The sequence below is a fragment of the Dipodomys spectabilis genome, unplaced genomic scaffold (assembly GCF_019054845.1).
Source record: "Dipodomys spectabilis isolate Male_0828 unplaced genomic scaffold, ASM1905484v1 ptg000076l, whole genome shotgun sequence".
NCBI lineage: Eukaryota > Metazoa > Chordata > Mammalia > Rodentia > Heteromyidae > Dipodomys > Dipodomys spectabilis.
Genome location: NW_024870753.1, coordinates 7,320,412 through 7,337,899, shown reverse-complemented (window position 1 = coordinate 7,337,899; position 17,488 = coordinate 7,320,412). Strand labels below are relative to the sequence as shown.

The 17,488-nt window shown below is 57.4% G+C and overlaps 1 protein-coding gene across 2 annotated transcripts in view; it reads left to right on the top strand.

Moving 5' to 3' along the window:
- Positions 1 to 853: 853 nt before the first annotated feature.
- Nectin1 (nectin cell adhesion molecule 1) overlaps positions 854 to 17,488 on the top strand; it is a 69,774-nt gene continuing 53,139 nt past the window's right edge. For both annotated transcript variants that reach the window (XM_042682945.1, XM_042682944.1), the window contains exon 1: positions 854 to 990. In XM_042682945.1, the coding sequence (XP_042538879.1) occupies positions 912 to 990 (79 nt within the window). In that variant the 5' untranslated portion in view covers positions 854 to 911. The remainder of the gene's footprint in view (positions 991 to 17,488) is intronic.

Here is a 17,488-nt window from a genome sequence, read left to right as displayed (position 1 = left end):
GGGGCATCTCGGGAGCGGGGGCCGGCGCGGGACCCCGCGGCCTCGCCCGCGTCCGCCTCCGCCGGGAGGGGCGTGGGGGGCGGCGCGGGCGCGCGGGCGGAGGCCGGGCGGCGCGGGGCCGGGCCGGGCGCGCCGGCGCCTGGAGGGGTTAACGCTAACCCCTCCCCCGAGCTGACATCACGGAGCGCGGCTGAGGGGCCGGAGCGCGGCGAGTGAGAGAAAGAGACGGCAGAGCGCGGCGGCGAGTGCGGCTCGCCTCGGAGCCCGGGCAGCTCCACAGCGGCGCGGATCGCCGGCCCCGGGCCGAGCGGCGAAGGCGAAGCCGGCGGCGGGGACGCGCGGCGCACCCGGCTCGCTCTCCTCGTGCTCGGCCGCGCGGTCCAGGCAGCGCGGGCGCCCGGCCGCCGAGCCGCGCGGCGCCGCCTGGGCCCCGAGCCCCTCCGCGCCGCCCGGGCTCGTCCGGCCCGCCACCCTCGGAGCGCGGCCGGCCATGGACGCCGGCGAGTTGGAGCGGAGCGGGCGGGTGTGACCGCGGCGCGGGCTCCGGGCAGCCGGAGGAGGGGGGCGGCGGTGGGTGCCTGTCCGCAGCCCCGCTCTGCGTGGAAGGAGAGGGCGGGGACCGGCGCCGGGAGGAGCCGAGGGGCTGGACTCGAGCAACTCGCGGCGGGCATCTCTGAGGACCCGAGCCCGAGGCGGCCGGGAACCCGACCGCGGCCGCGCCGAGCGCACACCCCGCCCCACCCACCGCACCGCTCCGCACCGCACCGCACCCCGGCCGACGGCCACGGCGGACCCGGGTCCTCCCAGCGCCCGCCGGCCGCCGGCGCTCTCCGTCCTCGTCTTCCCGGCCGGACTCCGGAGCGCGGGGAGCGCCCTCCCCGCCGCCGCTCGCGCCGGACCCCCGGCCCCCGATGGCTCGGATGGGGCTCGCGGGCGCCGCTGGACGCTGGTGGGGACTCGCCCTGGCCGTGACCGCCTTCTTCCTCCCAGGTAAGCCGGCTCGCCTCGGTCTCCCCACCCGGGGCAGGGAGCGGAGGGAGAGCCCGGAAAGTTGGGTCACGGCGTGGGTGAAGGGGGTCGGCGGCGCGGGCGAGGCCCCGGGGGCTCGCGGGCACTTTCTCCATCCACGCCGCCCCGCACGATCCTCGTCGTAGGTAATCGCGTTCTGTTTGTTTAATAACCGGTCCTCAGCCCGAGCAGCAGTTTGGAAACACTGCGCGTTACATAAACGCACGGATAATCACCGTAATCGGCGTCTGGGGTGTGAGACGGCGGCCCCCGGGGGAGGGCGTCAGCCGGGGGGGCCGCGGGGCTGTGGGTTCGGGGCTAGGGTGGGCCGCGGCGGAGGGGGCCGCGCGTTCCCTCGTCGACCCCGGGCCCGACGGGGCCCCTTCCCCGCCGCACCGCCCCGCGACCGACGGCGCGCGCGCGCGGAGCTCGCTCCTGCGGCACCCGCGGCTTCTCGCTCGCTCAGCACCTGCGGGTGCTTTCCTCGGGGAAACCGAGGCAGCCGCGGGGGTCGCAGCCTCCTGGCCCTGGGCGGCTCCGCCGTGGAACCCCGCTTCGAACGCGGGGGCTCTCCCCGGAGGAGGCGCTGCAGGCTTCCTGCCAGCCAGGTGGCTGCGTGACCCACTTTCCCGAGGGTGCCCCGCGTGTCTTTTTCCTCGAGGTACCGGCTGCCGGCAGTCGACGGGTTAAGCCGGGGGCCCGACCCCGGGGTGGCCCACGGTGGCCCATTCTGACGGGGAGGGGTGGGGGCGGAGGGGGCCGGCCCGGCCCGGGCATATTGTACTGGGGAATGAACTGGAAAATGCGTTTAGGAGGCAAATCCGACCGAGTCCCCTGGCCTGCGTTTAACCCTTTGTGTCCCTGGGGAAGCAACTGGGCTCCCAGCGGGACACCCGATTGGGGCCCGAGGGGGGCGGGGAGGAGCCTATAGAGCCCTTTTGGGAAGAAATCCGAGACGATCTCCTGCCCCAGCAGAGGGGCTTTTAGCCCTTGGCTGAAGCACATGGCCCACGACTTGGGGTGTCAGAAGGCGGGGGATGGGGGGCTGGAATACAGAGGCTGGTTGCTCCTGGGAAAAGAGTATTAGATACATAGAGGCTCTGATGCCAAAAATCCATCTGGAAGTTTGTCAGCCAGGGGCCAGCCTGGCTGTCCAGTGTGGCTCTGGTGCTCTCTTGTAAAACAGGAGCCCGGCCTCCTTCACTCCAGTGCCCCTTCTCCTGCCCACCGGGCACCTTGAAATCTCCCACAGGGGTAGATGCCAGGAAAGCAGGTATGCACCCCACTGCCTGGGGTGCTGCCTAACTCGGTGTCCCAAGGGAGACTCTAAGGCGCCCAGGTGCCACTGCCCAGCAGGTAGGGGCCTGGGCTTGCTGGGCGTGAGAGGCCTTGGTCTCACACCAGACAGCCTGAGGTTAAACTCTGATTCCAGGACTTGCCAGACCCTGGGGTTTGGGCTGGTCAGCACCTTTTAAATATGTGTGTCCATCTCCAGAACCCAGAGAAAGGAGAGCTTGCCCCGGAGTCCTGGCACACTAGGGGTTAACCTAATCCTGGGATGGATAAAGGATTGGAGGGCTTGCACTGAGGAGCTCTCCTCATTCTCTCCATTTGTCACTCTCTTTCCCCAGCTTTCTGTGGAAAGGTGATGAATTCTTTGGGGGCTGGAGGCCTGCTAAGCTCCACCCACTCAGGAGGTGGGGGCAGGGAGGGGAGGTTCACCTGGCTCTAGGTGGTTGCTCCTTCCACCAAAAATCTAAATGAGCAGCAGGATGCCCAGAACAGAACTATAGCTGAGACAGTTCTTAATAAGTGCTCTTCCGTTGATTGTGATTGATGAATGGCAGCCACCGAAGCAGCCCGAGTTCCTGGGCTCTCTGGAGCTCCTGGACCCAGTCAATGTCTTCTGTATGCCTCTGCTTGCTTTCTCTGGGGTCCTCGGTGAAGGGAGCAGGTAGAAATGGCTGCATCCAATCTGATGAAGAAGGCAGAGAGGTCTGGAAGTTGCCAGCCTACCTCCACTCCCCACCCCACCCCCATCTCCTGCTGGTTCTTGCTTCCCTCTAGGGAATCACCAGTCTGGTGCTCTTTTCTGGGTTCTCTTGAGCTGTGGCAGGGAGAATCAGGGAGTTGGGGAGGGAGGAGACTCCCCCACCGTGTGTATCATGGCCCCTGACGTTTAGAACACTCTGATCCGGCTCCTGAAGTGACCTCAGAAGTATATTCCGATGCCACAGGCCTCATACAGGCAGGGTGGGAAGGCCGGAGCCTCTCTTTGTTTCCTGAGATTACAGATGTGGCTCCTTCCTGGGCTTTTACTTGAGGGTCAAGGAGCCACAGAGGAGGAGACCGAGAACCTGCCTAAGGAGGAGGTGTCCCACCCACACCACACCCTTCCTAATTAGCTTCCCCACACCTTTTGTCTGGTAAGAGAACACACACCCTAGGTGTCATGTATGCCAGGCAAAGACCTGTCAACCTACAGCCTCGTAGCCTACCCCTCTCCACAGCCTGTGCTCAGCTCGCTCTCGTGGTGGTCTGGTGGCTGGTGGGTTCTTTTCATCTCTCTCTCTGTTCCTCACAAGGAAACCCTGGTGTGCTAGGGTTTATGGGTCAGAGCATTGTGGCTGGGCTGGAGCCTGCGATCTGTGTACACGGGCTGTCTCCTTGCCTGCAGCACTGTGGAGAGTGTCTCTCAGCATCACAGTGAAGACTGGAAGAGAAAGAGACACTACAGGGCCTGCACCCAGCTGCCCTGACTGCCTGGCCTAGGAAGTCCGGAGTGTGTAAGACAGGTAGTCCCTGGCTGCTGATGTTCCCCGAGACCAGGAGTGTTACTTCCTCCAGCATTGGCTTTGTACAGTGAATCTACCTGGGCTGCTGCCTGGGCTGCCTGACCTGTGGCAAGGCCAGAAGTGTGCTACCAGCACAGTCGTGCTGGCCAGAATCCTGACAGATGAACCAGTGGGCCAGGCTGGAGGGGCAGAGGGTGGGCTCCACTTGCTGTAATCTATGATGCGGCCATTGTTTAGAAGCTGACTAATGCTCATTGTTCAGCACAAATAGAAAATACCCCAGGGAGGTGTGAATGTGTCTTCGCTTTTCCTGATGGTACCTTTCCTGTTTAACCTGGCAAACTGAGCGCCTCCTACCTGAGACCAGGGCACATGGAAAGGTGCCTGTGTCTTCACCTGGTGGGATATTTTTTGTTTTTGACTTTGAACATTAGCCAGCTTGCCAGCTTGGAATGGATGCTCACCAGTTGCGGAACCTCGCTGCTCACACATCTGACAGCCTCACCTCTGATCTAGTGTGAGCAAATGCACACACGGGAGCAGGGCTTTGTGTGTTTTTGCTGGTGATCTACAGCACACTGCTGCAAGTGATGATCAGTAGGGCAGGATTAGGAGGTGTGCATGTTCTTCTGTGGGTTGCCACCATCTGGGGCCAATATATAACATCAAATGACTGTTCACACATGACTGATTGCTGCTGGTTCTGAGCCTTGATAATGCCTGGTCTATGTCAGAGTGCCAGTGAGGATGACTTTGAGAGGAGACCCAGAATTTGCCCTTGGCTTGCTCCTTCCAAGACAGGCTGCCAGGTCTAGGCCCTGGAGGTGGGGGTAGGGATGGGGGGGGGAGGGGGGAGGGAGGGGGCAGGGTAGTAAGGCTGGCTGCAGCTTCCGTTTCTGCTCTGCCCTTGGTTTTCAGCCTGGCCTCTGCATCCTTGCAGGGAGGTTTCTGAGTCCTTGACAACACCTGGAGAGACTTGCTTCTTCTGTCACCCTTCCTGGGGCCCGCCAAGCAATGCTGGAACTTGGAGTTAACTGCTGCCTGGCCTGCCTCACGGGCTGTCAGGAACCCTACATGCCTGGGAAGGGCTGAGGGAGATTGGTCTGCAGCTCCTAATTTGGCATCTTTGCTTCCTGCACTGCTACTTGGAAAAAAAGCAATCACAGGGGCATACTCTGGACTTGCTGGAGCTAGGAGCTTTGGCCTTCCACATGGAGCCCTGCAGGGCCATATGGGTGCTCAGGTTGACAACATGCACTTGTCTAGAAGCATCCTGGGCTTGCACAGAAGGTGGCAGCCCACTTGCTAGGAAAGGAAGTAGAAATGAGGAACCAAGAGGAGAGAGACAGAAGTCCCAGGTGCCCAGCACTCTGTGCCCAAAGCCAACTGGGAACTGTCCCTCACCCCCCCCCTCCCAGGCTGCCCTCACCCCTCTGTAGAGGCCAGTTCGCAGAGCCTGCAGCAGATGCTCTGGCTGGGCAGGAGGTAACATAAGATCTGAGCTGGGATCACCTTGCAGAGGGAATGCCCTGAGGGGAGATAACACCCTTCTTCCAGTTAACCCTTTCTCTGCACTCCCTGTGTTGTTTGGAGCTGGGAGAGAGGGAAGAGAAGAGACTGGAAGAAAGCCATCAGGCATTCTCTCTAAACCTTGTAGCATAGAAAGACTTTCTGGATGGTGGATTGTAGTATCTTCAGGACCATGGGTAACCCCAGGTTTATCCTGAGCAGGGGCTGGTGGAAGAAATAAGTGTATATTCTTGGGGGTGCATGGAAGCTGTGCCATTCATGGTCTCCTGGGGGGGGAGGGGGATGGAAGAGAAGAAGATAGCTCAATCTTCTCTGCAGTCTGGCAGCCCAGAATCACTGCAGAGTAAGGCCTGCTGGACTGTGTTGGAATCCCAGTTGGACTGATGGCTTAGATGAATGCTTTAAGGGCCTCTGTTTTCCCATCTGTACAATAGGTTTCTATTAATACGGATTTCCAAAGAAGCCCAAATGGGATTGAGAAGGATAAATGAGAGGTGCTTAGCACATAGCCAGGCATGTTTTAAATGTTTGGTAAAGCAACTTCCAGCCCTGTGCCTTCCAGTCTGCTTCTCGGCCAGCGCCACCTTCATGTTCTCTTGAGAAAGATCCACTTAGCTGCCTGCTCACTGCCAGCTCACTTCTCGTGCCTCCAACCCAGCACTGCTCAGAGAGTGTGTCCCTGCTTCCACTTGGAAAGGATGGCAAAGCCACTGGGGACCAGCAGGGGCCAGTGCAGGGACTCAGGTGGCCTGGCTGGCCCCAGCACCTGGCAGGCCCGCCCTGTGGTGGTCGAATACAACACAGGCAGCAGGTGCTGGGCGGCCTTTGTTCTGCAGTGTGTGGCCCAGGGCTCTCCTACGCCTGCCTCGCTCCCTGGCTGCAGCCCAGCTGGGGCACCATTGCCCATCTGGAGTATTCACTGGCAGCAGCCCGGGGCTGGCAAGGAGGACCTGGGTCTCCTCCCAGCCTTCCTTCAGACTTCCACATTTGAGGGAAGTGTGGGCTGCAGGACCCTCTCTCCAGGAGTCTGATGCCCAGGTAAGATGGTATCCTCTAGGTAGATAGAGAACCAGTGCTGGCCACCTCTTTCTTTTCTTGTCTGCTGTTACTGTTACAGCTTGAGACTTTTCTGCAACATTGTAATAAGCAACAATGTCTACAGTGCTCCACAGTCCAGACTTTTCAACTCCTTATCTCACTTCCCTTCCCCTGGAATGGCTTGTTATTGTTTCTATTTCACAGATGAAGGAAATGTTTGGGAAGTAGCTGTCTGTCTCATGCCACTGACCAGTTTTTGCAGGTCCAGTAGATCAGGAAGAGGAGGTTAGCTAGGACCAGCCAGAGACTGAGCCAGACTAGCCAAAAGCACATCTATGGGATGGATGACTTAGCTCCCCTCTTCCCTGCCCAGGGAACCAGGGCTTCCTGGGGAAGTAGGGGGGAGGGAGGAGTTGAGAGTGTATGTCACCTGAAGCTGACCTCAGATCTCAGATTGGCACAGAAAATGCCAGGACTGGATGACTGAGGAGCAGGGGAGAGGTGTTGTGCAGGCCCTGGCATATCCCCTCCTGGGGATGTAGGCTGAGACCTGGGTAGGGCCCCAAGGTATTTGCATGGAGCCCTAGGACACAGGCTGGCACAGGGTGTGGGCCTGGCTTGGGACAGAGAGTGGGGCTCAGAAAGTGTCACAGACTAGATCAGCAGCCCAGGCAGGGGAAGGGGGCGGGTACAGAGGGATGGGGTTTGGCCAATAGCATCAGATTCCTCTCCCTGGCCACAGCACCCCCTTTGTCTGTGTAGGTCCCAGTGTCATTTCCAGTTTATGAGGAGTCTCATTACCATGCCACAGACAATAAAACCCTCCCGACCACTCTGTCCCGAATCTCATTAGAGGACATTAGTTTCGCTGGCTTGTGGCTCCTTTGGGACACAGCTGCAGGAGTGGCCCTAGCAGCACAACTGGCCCTGGGCCCTGGGCCCTGGGCCCAGCCAAGAGACTGAGTTCCGCCCTGTGGGTTTAAATGGAGTCCTTTCCTCCAAAGTCCACATGCGTCTCCCTCCACCTATGCAACTGTCAGTTCTTCCCCTCACTTCTGGTGTAGGGGACACAGCTCCCCTGGGGGCTGTTCCAAGACTGTGCCTTCTCTGAGATGCTAGCTATGAAACTCCCAACATCATTATTCCTTGCAAGAGGGCTTCTGGAGACAGGGACAGCACCCATCCCACATGTAGCTGCAGCAAAGATGGAGTCTGGAGTCCTTTTGGTGGCCTTAGCTTGAATCTTGGCCTGTCTTTCCATCCAAGAGGTGTGGGTGGGGACTTGGAGCCTCAGGGGCAAAGCATTCTACCCACCTGTAACTAAAGAGCAGATCCTACCAAAGGTTTCCTAGTAGCCTTGGCCAGGGCTTCCTAGCCTGGTGTCCTCCCTCAAATGGAGTATCTAGTCCAGAATCACTGGGGTGGGGCCTTAGATTCTATCTTGGGCCGCTTCCCACCAGAGGTTCCAGTGCCTGCTAACTGGCAACCTGCCTGTATCCCTTCCCTTTCTACCTCATCCTTCTTCCCTACAGTGGAACATACTAGAATACCAAGACTCTTAACAAACATGCCCCCTCCCAGTTCCTCAGGTAGGCAGGGGACAAAATGGGCCAGGCCTAGAGGCCTGCTCCAGTCTGTTCCTGCAAAGGAGAGGGGCCATGCCAGTCCAGCCCACGTGTTGGCAGGTTGAGCTGATGTCCCCGCCAGATGAGTCAGTGGAGATGGCAGTGAGGATCTCTTTGAGCAGATTGCATGGAGAAAAGGGGGCTGGAGGCCTTTGTTGCCCTGGGCATCCAGTCAGGCCCTCTGTGGTCCCATCCCCATAGGATTTGCTAGGTGGCTGTCACTCCTGACCCCGAGGCATACCCCAGGTGTTTCCCTCATCCTGGTGTCTGTGGGCAAATGCAGTCAGTTGCTGAGACAAGAATGTTGAGAAGGTACCCCAGGGACAGGCCATCCCTTGGTCATTCCACTTGATTGCCACTGGAGGGGACACTGGTGATAACATTACTGTTGGCAGGGCTTATATTTTGCCCCAACTCTTGGCTCCAGTGTGCCAGGTAAATATACCTGAGGATATCACAGGCCCAGACCATGTGACAGGAGGGAATGTGTCCCTCCCTGGCTCTGGCATCCTTCCCATCCCTGCGTTCATGCCTAGTGCTTTCCCACCACCCTGCCTTTGCTTCCCATAAATACTAAATCTAAATGCTGAGGTCAAGAGCCACTCTATCAGGAAGACTTCATGAACTGCCCCACCCCAGCTGAGGATAACCCCTTTCATCTCAGAACCCTTCCGCATCTCGCCCCATGCCACCCCGTATGACACTAATTACTGTCCACCTTGCTGAATAGTTATTTGAGCCTGGGTTGTATCTTCTCCACAAGACATAAATCCTTGGCTGATGGGGCTTGGTTCCCAGCAGTGAGTGCTGCCTAGATAGATGGTGTTTCTGTGGACCATGGGTGATGGTGGTGGTGGTGATGAAAGCATTTTTATTGAGAGTTCATAGGTGCCAGACTCCTGGAAGCAGCTTACCCAGCACCAGTGGCCCACATCTGTAATCCTGCATAGTAAGGAGGCTGAAATCTGAGGACTGAGGTTCAAAGACAGCCTGGGCAGAAAATCTCTGTGACTCTGCGAACCAGCAAAAAGCAGGAAGTGGACGCATGGTTCAAGTGGTAGAACATCAGCCTTGAGTGAAAGAGCTAAGCAAGAACGCAAGGCCCTAAGCCAGGCGCCTGTGGCTCACGCCTGTAATCCTAGCTACTCAGGAGGCTGAGATCTGAGGATCACAGTTCAAAGCCAGCCCAGCCAGGAAAGTCCATGAGACTTATCTCCAGTAAGCCACTAGAAAACCGGAAGTGGTGCTGTGGCTCAAGTGGTAGAGCACTCACCTTGAGCTGAAGAGCACAAGGACAGCACTCAAGCCCAGAGTTCAAGCCCCACAACCAACAAAAGAAAAAAAAAAAAAAAAAGAACACAAGGCCCTGAGTTCAAGTCCCAGTAGCAGCATGTGTGCTACAGTTCAAGTGGAAGGTACTTCTGTCTTCCACACTTTTGCATGTTGGGCAATAAGGCTCACACAGACGTTAGGTCATTTGCCTGTGGTCACTCCAATATTCAGTGACAGAGCCAGAACTCAGGACTAGAAAATCAGCCTTAATCCATGCTAAGCCTCCTCTCTTCAGAGGCAGGTAGGTGCTGGAGGAGGCAGCCTGCTAACCTGGACTGCTCACAGACCTTGCCTGTGGAACTGTGCTTCCCGTGGCACCTCATTACTTTTACACATGGGTCTGTGATGGTCCCGGAGCAGCTGTGCAGCAGTGACACCGTTGGAGCATTTGGGCAGTTACAAAGGCTACATTTTCCCAGGGTCTTGGTGGCATTACCATTAGATTGTCTCTGGCTTTCTTGGAAGTCCAGCTGCTGTGTTCCTGGTACATCCTGTTGCCATCCCTGTTGGGCCTCGTGTGGCTGTGCCAGGGTGGACTGTCTGGGTGTGATTGCTCCCTCATCCTTGTCTGTGTCTCACTGATGCATTGCAGGGCTCCCACGCTGTATGAAGCAGGTATGATGACCCTTGCCAGAGAGGCTGCCTGCTCTGTCCCCAGGCCATAGCAGATTCCCATTCTGACCCCAGATCCCCGGCGGTGCATCCAGTGTTTAGCAAGCTGGTCCTATACCATAGCTCATCTCAATCTTCTGGAAGGTTTTTTGTCTCTCTTGCATTCTCCCAAAAGATGGCAAGAGAAGGGGCCCCTCCCTGGGGGTGAGGGGAGGGGAGGATTTAGGGTGTTCACCTGCATGGGTAGCTTTGATCTCCTGGGATGAAAGGTCTGGTGCTTCCTCTGCCCCAGGCAGCCTAGGGACAGGAGCTAGGGTTGAAACAGTGAATCCTGGGCCAGGCCCTCACAACCTCATGGTGAGGTGAAGAAAATTTCCAGCAGAGACCAAGGGAGCAGAAAAACCAGAGCCCTTTCCTGGCATGGTGACTAAAGACTAAGCATTGACATCAGTCACCTCAGGCCAAAGCTCCTCCTGGCACCCCTGGCCCAGCCTGTCACCCCAGGGGCTCAAGCCTCATAGACTCCCTCCTTAATTAGGAAGGTAACAGGGCTGCAGAAGAGTCATCTGATCGGTTTCAATGCCAAGGAGAAATTCCTCCTGGACCTTCTGCTGTTCCTGATTATCCATGCTCCGTTAGCTTGAATTACCACGCAGCCCCATGGCCCAGACAACCAGCCAAGCCATGCCTAGGTTCCTGGGGCTGGGATCTGCCCTGGACCCACAAAGTATTTGGAAGCCCTATGAGGAAAGTGGGCTTAGGGCCTGCCTGAGTCTCTGCAAACCCACGGATCACTCAGCCAACACAAAGGAAGCCCCTGCCTGGGGGCTTCAGAGTGTGGCTCTGCTCTGAGGCCAAGTGGCTTTTATGACCCCTTTCCCTCCCCGGCTGGGTCTCCTTGGGGGCTAGAGTGCATGCCACACACATTCTGCAGCAGCCCCCAGGTCTCAGTTAGAGCAAAGGCATGCATCTCCCCGAGTGTAAATAAATAAGATAGGAGCAGAGCCACCACATTGCACAGGATGATTTTATTACTGTGGCCCACCTCCCCGCCCCCAAACTATCTCCATCTCATTGGCCTAGATTGCTGCATCTCTCAGAATGATGGATGGGGGCCCCTTACCCTTCCCAGGCAGGGTGGCCAGCCCCGCTACTACTACGAGGCACTTCCTCCCAGCCCCTTCCCAGATTTATTCCCGTGTTTATGGTACCCAGAGTGTCAGCAGGGTCCCAGGCCAGCTGAGCACTCTGATTATCTCTGCTGACTTGATGGATGGGCCTCTGGGGGAACTTAGGTGACAGCACCCTTCCCAGCCCTCCCCCTCCCCTGAGGCAGATAATGGGTCTGGCTGAGTACTGAAAGGGAGGCAGCCACAGCCCATGGAGTCCACCTCGCCCCTTGCTTGGGGCTGCTGCAGCAAGGTTAGCTGGGAAGGGTCTCCATGACCTCTCCCCCCCTGCACCTCCCCCCCCCCCCCCCCCCCCCCGCAACCTCTGCTTGTGTGCACCCTTCTCAGGCAAGAATTGTCTCCGGATTACTCTCCCCGCCCCCTGTCACCCATCCCTGCTGCCCTGTGTGCATGTTCACACTACAATGATAATCTGTGTGCTTTCTGTGTTTCTTTGTAAGTGTTTTTATGTCCTCTGTGTGTATGAGGGAGCTGTATAGCAGTGCGGGGTCACATGCTGTGTGTGTGTGTGTGTGCGTGTGTGCGTGCATGCATGTACCTCGGTCCTGTGAGACCGGTTGTCATCTTCACGGGGCTGAAAGTCTCACCCAGCCCCTGGTGCAGGGCAGGGCCTGGGTACAGGGGGTGAAGTGGGCAAGTGATCAAAGATGCTGATTTCCAAGGCTGTGCCTGTGCTGCCCCCAGCTGCCAGTTAGAGGCTGGGTGCAGGTCAGTTTGATAATTGCTTTGTATATAAGATCATAAACAACTGATCTATTTTTCTTCTTGAAATTCACTGAAGCCACTGGCTATGTGGGGGCCAAATGGTCTGCGTGTTTTGTGAGTGAGTCGGTGTGTGGCTCATGTCTTGTCTCCTCAGGCTTCCACTCTCTTAACTGGAACTGGGTGGGAGACCTCAGGGGCTTACCCAGGGTAATGGAGGGTCACCCTTAGCCACAGCTGGCTCAGGGCCCGAGTTTAGGAAAGGAGGGTTCAGTCTCCAGGAGGAGAAGTCCTCCCAGCAGCCTGTGACCCCAAATGCTGTGTGAGGATCCCTCACCAGGGTGGTCAGCACAGGAGGGCACATTCTGTCAGCACCATGTGCCAGGCTCGGAGGTGGGTGCTGAGGATACCAAGCAGCAAACATAATGTGCCAGCTCACCTTGGGTGACATCTGACCTCTGACATCATGCACAGCAGATGGCCTGAGGGGACCAGCTCCTTCCGGCAGGAGTGCCCTGAGCACAGAGGCTGGCCAGCCACTGTAGACAAAGCTGTGAGGCCTGGTGGTCATGGCAGACGCAGTACCCTCATGCACACCCTGTGTGTGTGGACCTGAAAGGCAGCTGGGTTAGGCTGTCACTGTGTTGTTTTTCATTCTCCAAGCCCCCCAGTTCCCAGCAGGGCCCACACCTGAAGGTACCTCCCAGCCCTACAGGTGAGAGCAAAGTGCTGGGTCCGCTTGGGGAAGGAAATCAAATCATGGAATGTGCTCTTCATGCCCTGAAACCTCTTGACCACATCCCTGCCAGACAGCCAGTGCTCCAGCTTCATCATGCTCTTGGTCACGGCGAGCTTGCCGCCCCCTGGAAGCCCTCCGCACGGACAGCCCCAACCGGCCCCTGGCATGGAGTCCACCAGACCTATGTCGCTGCACTCTGCCCGCCGGTGCCCTTTCTGCCCCTTAGAATGACATGGAACACATCCAACTCCACTGGCCATGGCCTCCAGGACCAGGCCACGCCCTGGTCCACAGCTTCCCCTCTCCCCCAGCTCTGTCACCCAGGGTCACGTGCCTTGCCATCTGGTTGCTATCCTGGGGACTAAGTTGTCAGATTCCCCAGCAACAAGAGTGGTCCCCAAAATTGAACCCTGTGCTCCAGAAGAGGCCTGAGCAGCTGGAGATTGGGAACTGCGTCCCCCACACCAGCCACAGTTGTCTGGGGTCCAAGAGGAGGCAGAGTATACAGCTGGCCAGTACCCTCCTTCCTCACCCATCTTTCCCACCCCTCACCCCTTCCCACCTCTGTTTTCTTTTGGATTAACAGTAAATTGTGGTGAAAGATCTGCTTATCGCCAGTGGGAATTAAGGAATTAAGTTGGTGATGGGGAGAGAAGGGACAGGAGCCAGCATATGCAGAGGATCAGCATGCAGTGGAGTGGGGGCAGGGAAGAGTAGGAGATGGCGGAGCTGTGGGACCCTCTGTCTGCATCAGTGACCTGGGCCGGAACTCCCAGCCGTCTGTCCCCTCAAGGGGACTAATTGCAGACCACTTGGGAATGGATTTGGTGATGGTACGTGGAGGCGTGTCACAGAGGTGCTGTAAGCATGATCTCCCAGCAGCCTCTTGTGTCACCTGCCGGTGCTTCATGACCCGGTGAGGCAGCTTGGTGCCTTGTCCCTGAGGGGCCAGCCCCAACATGTGTGGGTGGGGCGCTCTGCTCTTCGGATGCAGAGGCAGAGGCTGCACACTCAGAAATACAGGGCCCTCACCCCATAGATAGTTCCAGGAAGTCCGCCAGGCAGGCCCTGCTGCCCCTCTGAAGGGTTCCTCACCAGAGGGGCCTCATAGCCACCAGCCTCCTGGCTTCCCATGGCCAAGTGCGTCTTTCTACCCCTGGAGGTCAGAACTTTTCTTTACCCCAGGTAACTCAGAAGCTGCCTTCCTGAGCGCCGGGTGAGGGGGCTGCTCAGGATCGGCCCCCGTCCAGCGTCTCATTTCCCCCAAAGCCTGCATGCTCCATTTGGAGCTTGCCTTGCCACCTCTCTGGCGTCTGACCCCTACGTCGGGGGATTGAGGGCTGTCCCCCAAGACCTGGCCTAACAGTGCCTCCCTCCCCACGTCCCTTCGCGTGGTGCAGGCCAAGGCTGGGCAGAGAGGTTAAAAAATGAAGAGACGTCCCATGCTAGGTCACGGCCCCTCCCACGTCACCCCAACCAGCTCAGTCCTGGGAGTAGGGGTGGTTTAGTAAGTAGCAGCCAGCACCAGGGCACAGGAGATAAGAGCAGGTCCAGAGGTGGCCTGAGGAAGGCCTGTCAGCACGGAGGATGCAGGAAGCCAAAATCAGGCCCAGAAGTCCTGGAGTCTAGCTAGTTAATCATTAGTAATTCTGGTTAATTAATCATCAGCTGGTTTGTTCTCCCAATTTCAGTCCCCTGCCCTCAGCACAGGAAGTCTTTCTAGACTAGTTCAGGAGGGGGAAGGGGGGAGCACAGCTCTGCTCTGGGCTGACCAGGCCAAGAACGGTCCTCTGACCCTCCCCCGCTCCACCCCCCAGCTGGTTTCTGGTCTCCACTGCTGGTTTATAATCTCTCAGAGAGATTAGCGGCCTGCCCTCCCTGCCCTCCCCCATGGGCTGTTTGGATGTCCCTAATAGTTCCTACTGGAAAGACAGTCCCCCCACCCCCACCAGGGCCACCCAGAGAGGGGCTCCAGGTACCCTGTGAGCGGCGGCCCCTGCCCTCATTGACTCCTGGCTGAGGGTCCTGTCTGTGGGTCACGCGGTATCATGGAGTCACCCGGGAGTCATGCTTTCCTAACCCTTCAGGGGATGTCAGTGAGTCAGTAGGTGGTATTTGTTTGGACCTGTACTGGAGATGAGGTTCTAGGCCTTGCTTCCCTGTGATCCTGCAGAGTGGTGGGGGGGGGGGAGGGTTTCTTCATGGGCCGTCCCTGTCTGGCCTCTGGCTTGGGACCCTGGGAGCCATCTCATCCTGCAGCCTCCTGCATAGTTACCTTGAGCTGCTTTTGTGGTCAGGAGAGCAGGGAAGGAGGAGAAAGGGGCCAGGACGGAAGCAAGGGAGCAGGCACCCCCCCAGCTGCGCTAATCCTGGACCTCCACTGGGCCAGGTACTTTCATGGTGGTGGTCTGTCTGCTGGACAGGTGTGCTCCGGGCCTTGGCTCCTGCTGATGACCAAATCCAACACACCCCCGTGCGAGCCTCCAGGTCCCAGAGCACCTCCCCTTCCTTCTCGTACTTCACACTTCTTGTCATCTTCAACCTGAGACCCTCAGCTCCTTGAAAGATGACCTGAAAACCTCTGCTGACCCCTGCTCAGTACTGGTACACAGTGGGTGCCTCATAAGTGTATATTAGGATACAGGCATCATCGGCTGGCTTCTCAGCTCCAGTAATCCAGGTTTTCCTCGCCCGAGCCCCTCTTTCTGTGTAGTTCTTGGCACCCTGTCTCTCCCCGAAGCCAGGATGGAGTGGCTCCGTTTTCCCTCACACCTCCTTGCCCACCTCGTTTAGTTCACAGCAAACAAAATCATCTTTGCTCCATTTGCCGAACGTTTGCTACATTTGAGGATGCGCTGTGGTTGTGTGTGTGAAGTCGTGTGCGGCTGTGCGGCTTCGCAGGCCGAGGTAAGTGATGGCGTGTTGCTATATGGGGAGTGTTTGCGTCAGAAATTATGCAGCCATGCCAGAATGCGTCTTGAGCTCTTCTCTGCCATAATTGCTCTGCAATCCAGCTCACTCAAGTGAGCTGATCCCTTCCGCAAGACATGACCTTTCATCCCACCCGACCATCTTTCTTCTGTCTTCTGTGTTTGGAGGGCCCTACGTCACTGTCTGGCAAACTCTTACTCATCCTTCAAAGCCCAGAGAGATCTTACCTCCTCTAAGACATGCCCTTCCTTCTCGAATCCCTCTCCCCAAATTCATGATTTCTTCCCTCTGTTGTCACAGATCTTCAAACATCATCCCACCATCCCATCTCTGGTCATGTACTTACCTTATTTATCCTGTATTCTTGAGCCCAGGGACTATATTCAGTGCAGAGGTGTGTATATAATTCCTACTTGCAGACACTTGATGGAGTCTTACTACATGTTAATTAAATAAATGAGGATAAATTGCTCATTTTAGTTTCCAAAGCATTTTCTTTGTACTGTGTTAAAAGTGCATTTGTGCGTAATGACTTTGCTTAACCTTTCTGCTCTGGTCTGTGCTTCTGTGCATGTAGATGTGTACACACAAACAGCAGGGCTCTTACGTGTGATAGGGCATCTGTGTGTGCATGTGTGTATGTCTATTTCTGCGCTCTGCAAATCTAAGGATGCATACCCCCCGATGCTGCACCCCCAAGCCAACATTTCCTCAACCTCCACATCCCCCATCTTTGAGAATTGAAGGGGCAAGGGTAGGAATGCCCAGTGGTGAGCCCCTCTTCCTGGGGTACCTTCCATTCTGGGGTAACCAAGGGTGTGCAGGCTGGGTTGGGGGGCGGGGTGGGGCACAGAGCCCTCCATGGCCTAGTCAGATCACTCCCTCCTTTCCCTATCCATCTCTGCCCTGTTTAATTGGAATTTGGCTAGTGGAGACCATCTGTTCTATTCCGTCCTGTTTCCATGGCAACCAAGTGGCTTGAGACTGAGGTTTGTGGTGAGAGAAGTAGCCTGAGGGATGCTGGGAAAAAAAAAACCTGCTAGGTCCTCCTCTTCAGCCCCATCCACCTCCACCTCTCCTCTCCTCTCTGCCCTGCCCTCACCCCACATCCTGAATGAAGGAACCTGCTCCCCGACCCGAGGAGTTCCCCTGTGCCACCCACCCCAGCCCCCTCTGCCACCTGCCCTGCTCTTTCCCAGGCTCTTTCTTGCCTTCCCACACACGTGGCTCCCCCTCCCTTCCTCTCTCTACTTCCATTCATAAGTACTTTCTACTCTGGAGGCTGGGGCTCCAGCTGATGCTGCTTGCCCCACCCCTGGGAGGGATGGGAGATGGGGGTGGCCTGGGGCAGGATGAAACCTGCAGTGTTCCTGTACTGCTGCACCTGGGTTGCTCCTACCTCTACCGATTGCTGCCTACCCAGGTTTCTCCCTGCCCCCCCTCCCCCTGGAAAGTTTCTCTTGCAAGTCAGTATATCCACATGGCCTCCTCCAGGGCCCGCAGGGAGCAAGGACTTAGGAACAAGACTCCCAGGGGCCTTCCTGGGAAAGCGAGTAGTCCCTCACAGCCCTACTTCAGCCACCCAGGACCCCACAGGAATGGCCCTCTTTAGCAGTCCTAGTTTCCTCCAAGCCTTTCCTTCCCCTTTCAAGGCACCAGCAAGGGCCCAGGAACACTGTGTGGCAGCTTGAAGCCCAGAGACCCTGGGCTCCAGGAGCTCAGGCAGCCTGCACTGCTGGGACGAGAGGGAACACTTTCCTCTTCTCTTTGCATGATGTCATTTTGCTGCCCTAATTTCCCCATCCATGACAGAGCTTCCCCAGGCCTGCTCGATTATCAGGGGACCTGCCTGTCACTCCGGTTCGAGTTGTCATCAGCTTCAGGGATGCTTCTTTAGGTGGGGTCCCAAAACCTCTCCGGTGCCCACCCCTTCAGAATCAGTGCTGGGCGGGGAAGTGAGGGAGAAGGTTGAGGCCTCATGGCTGA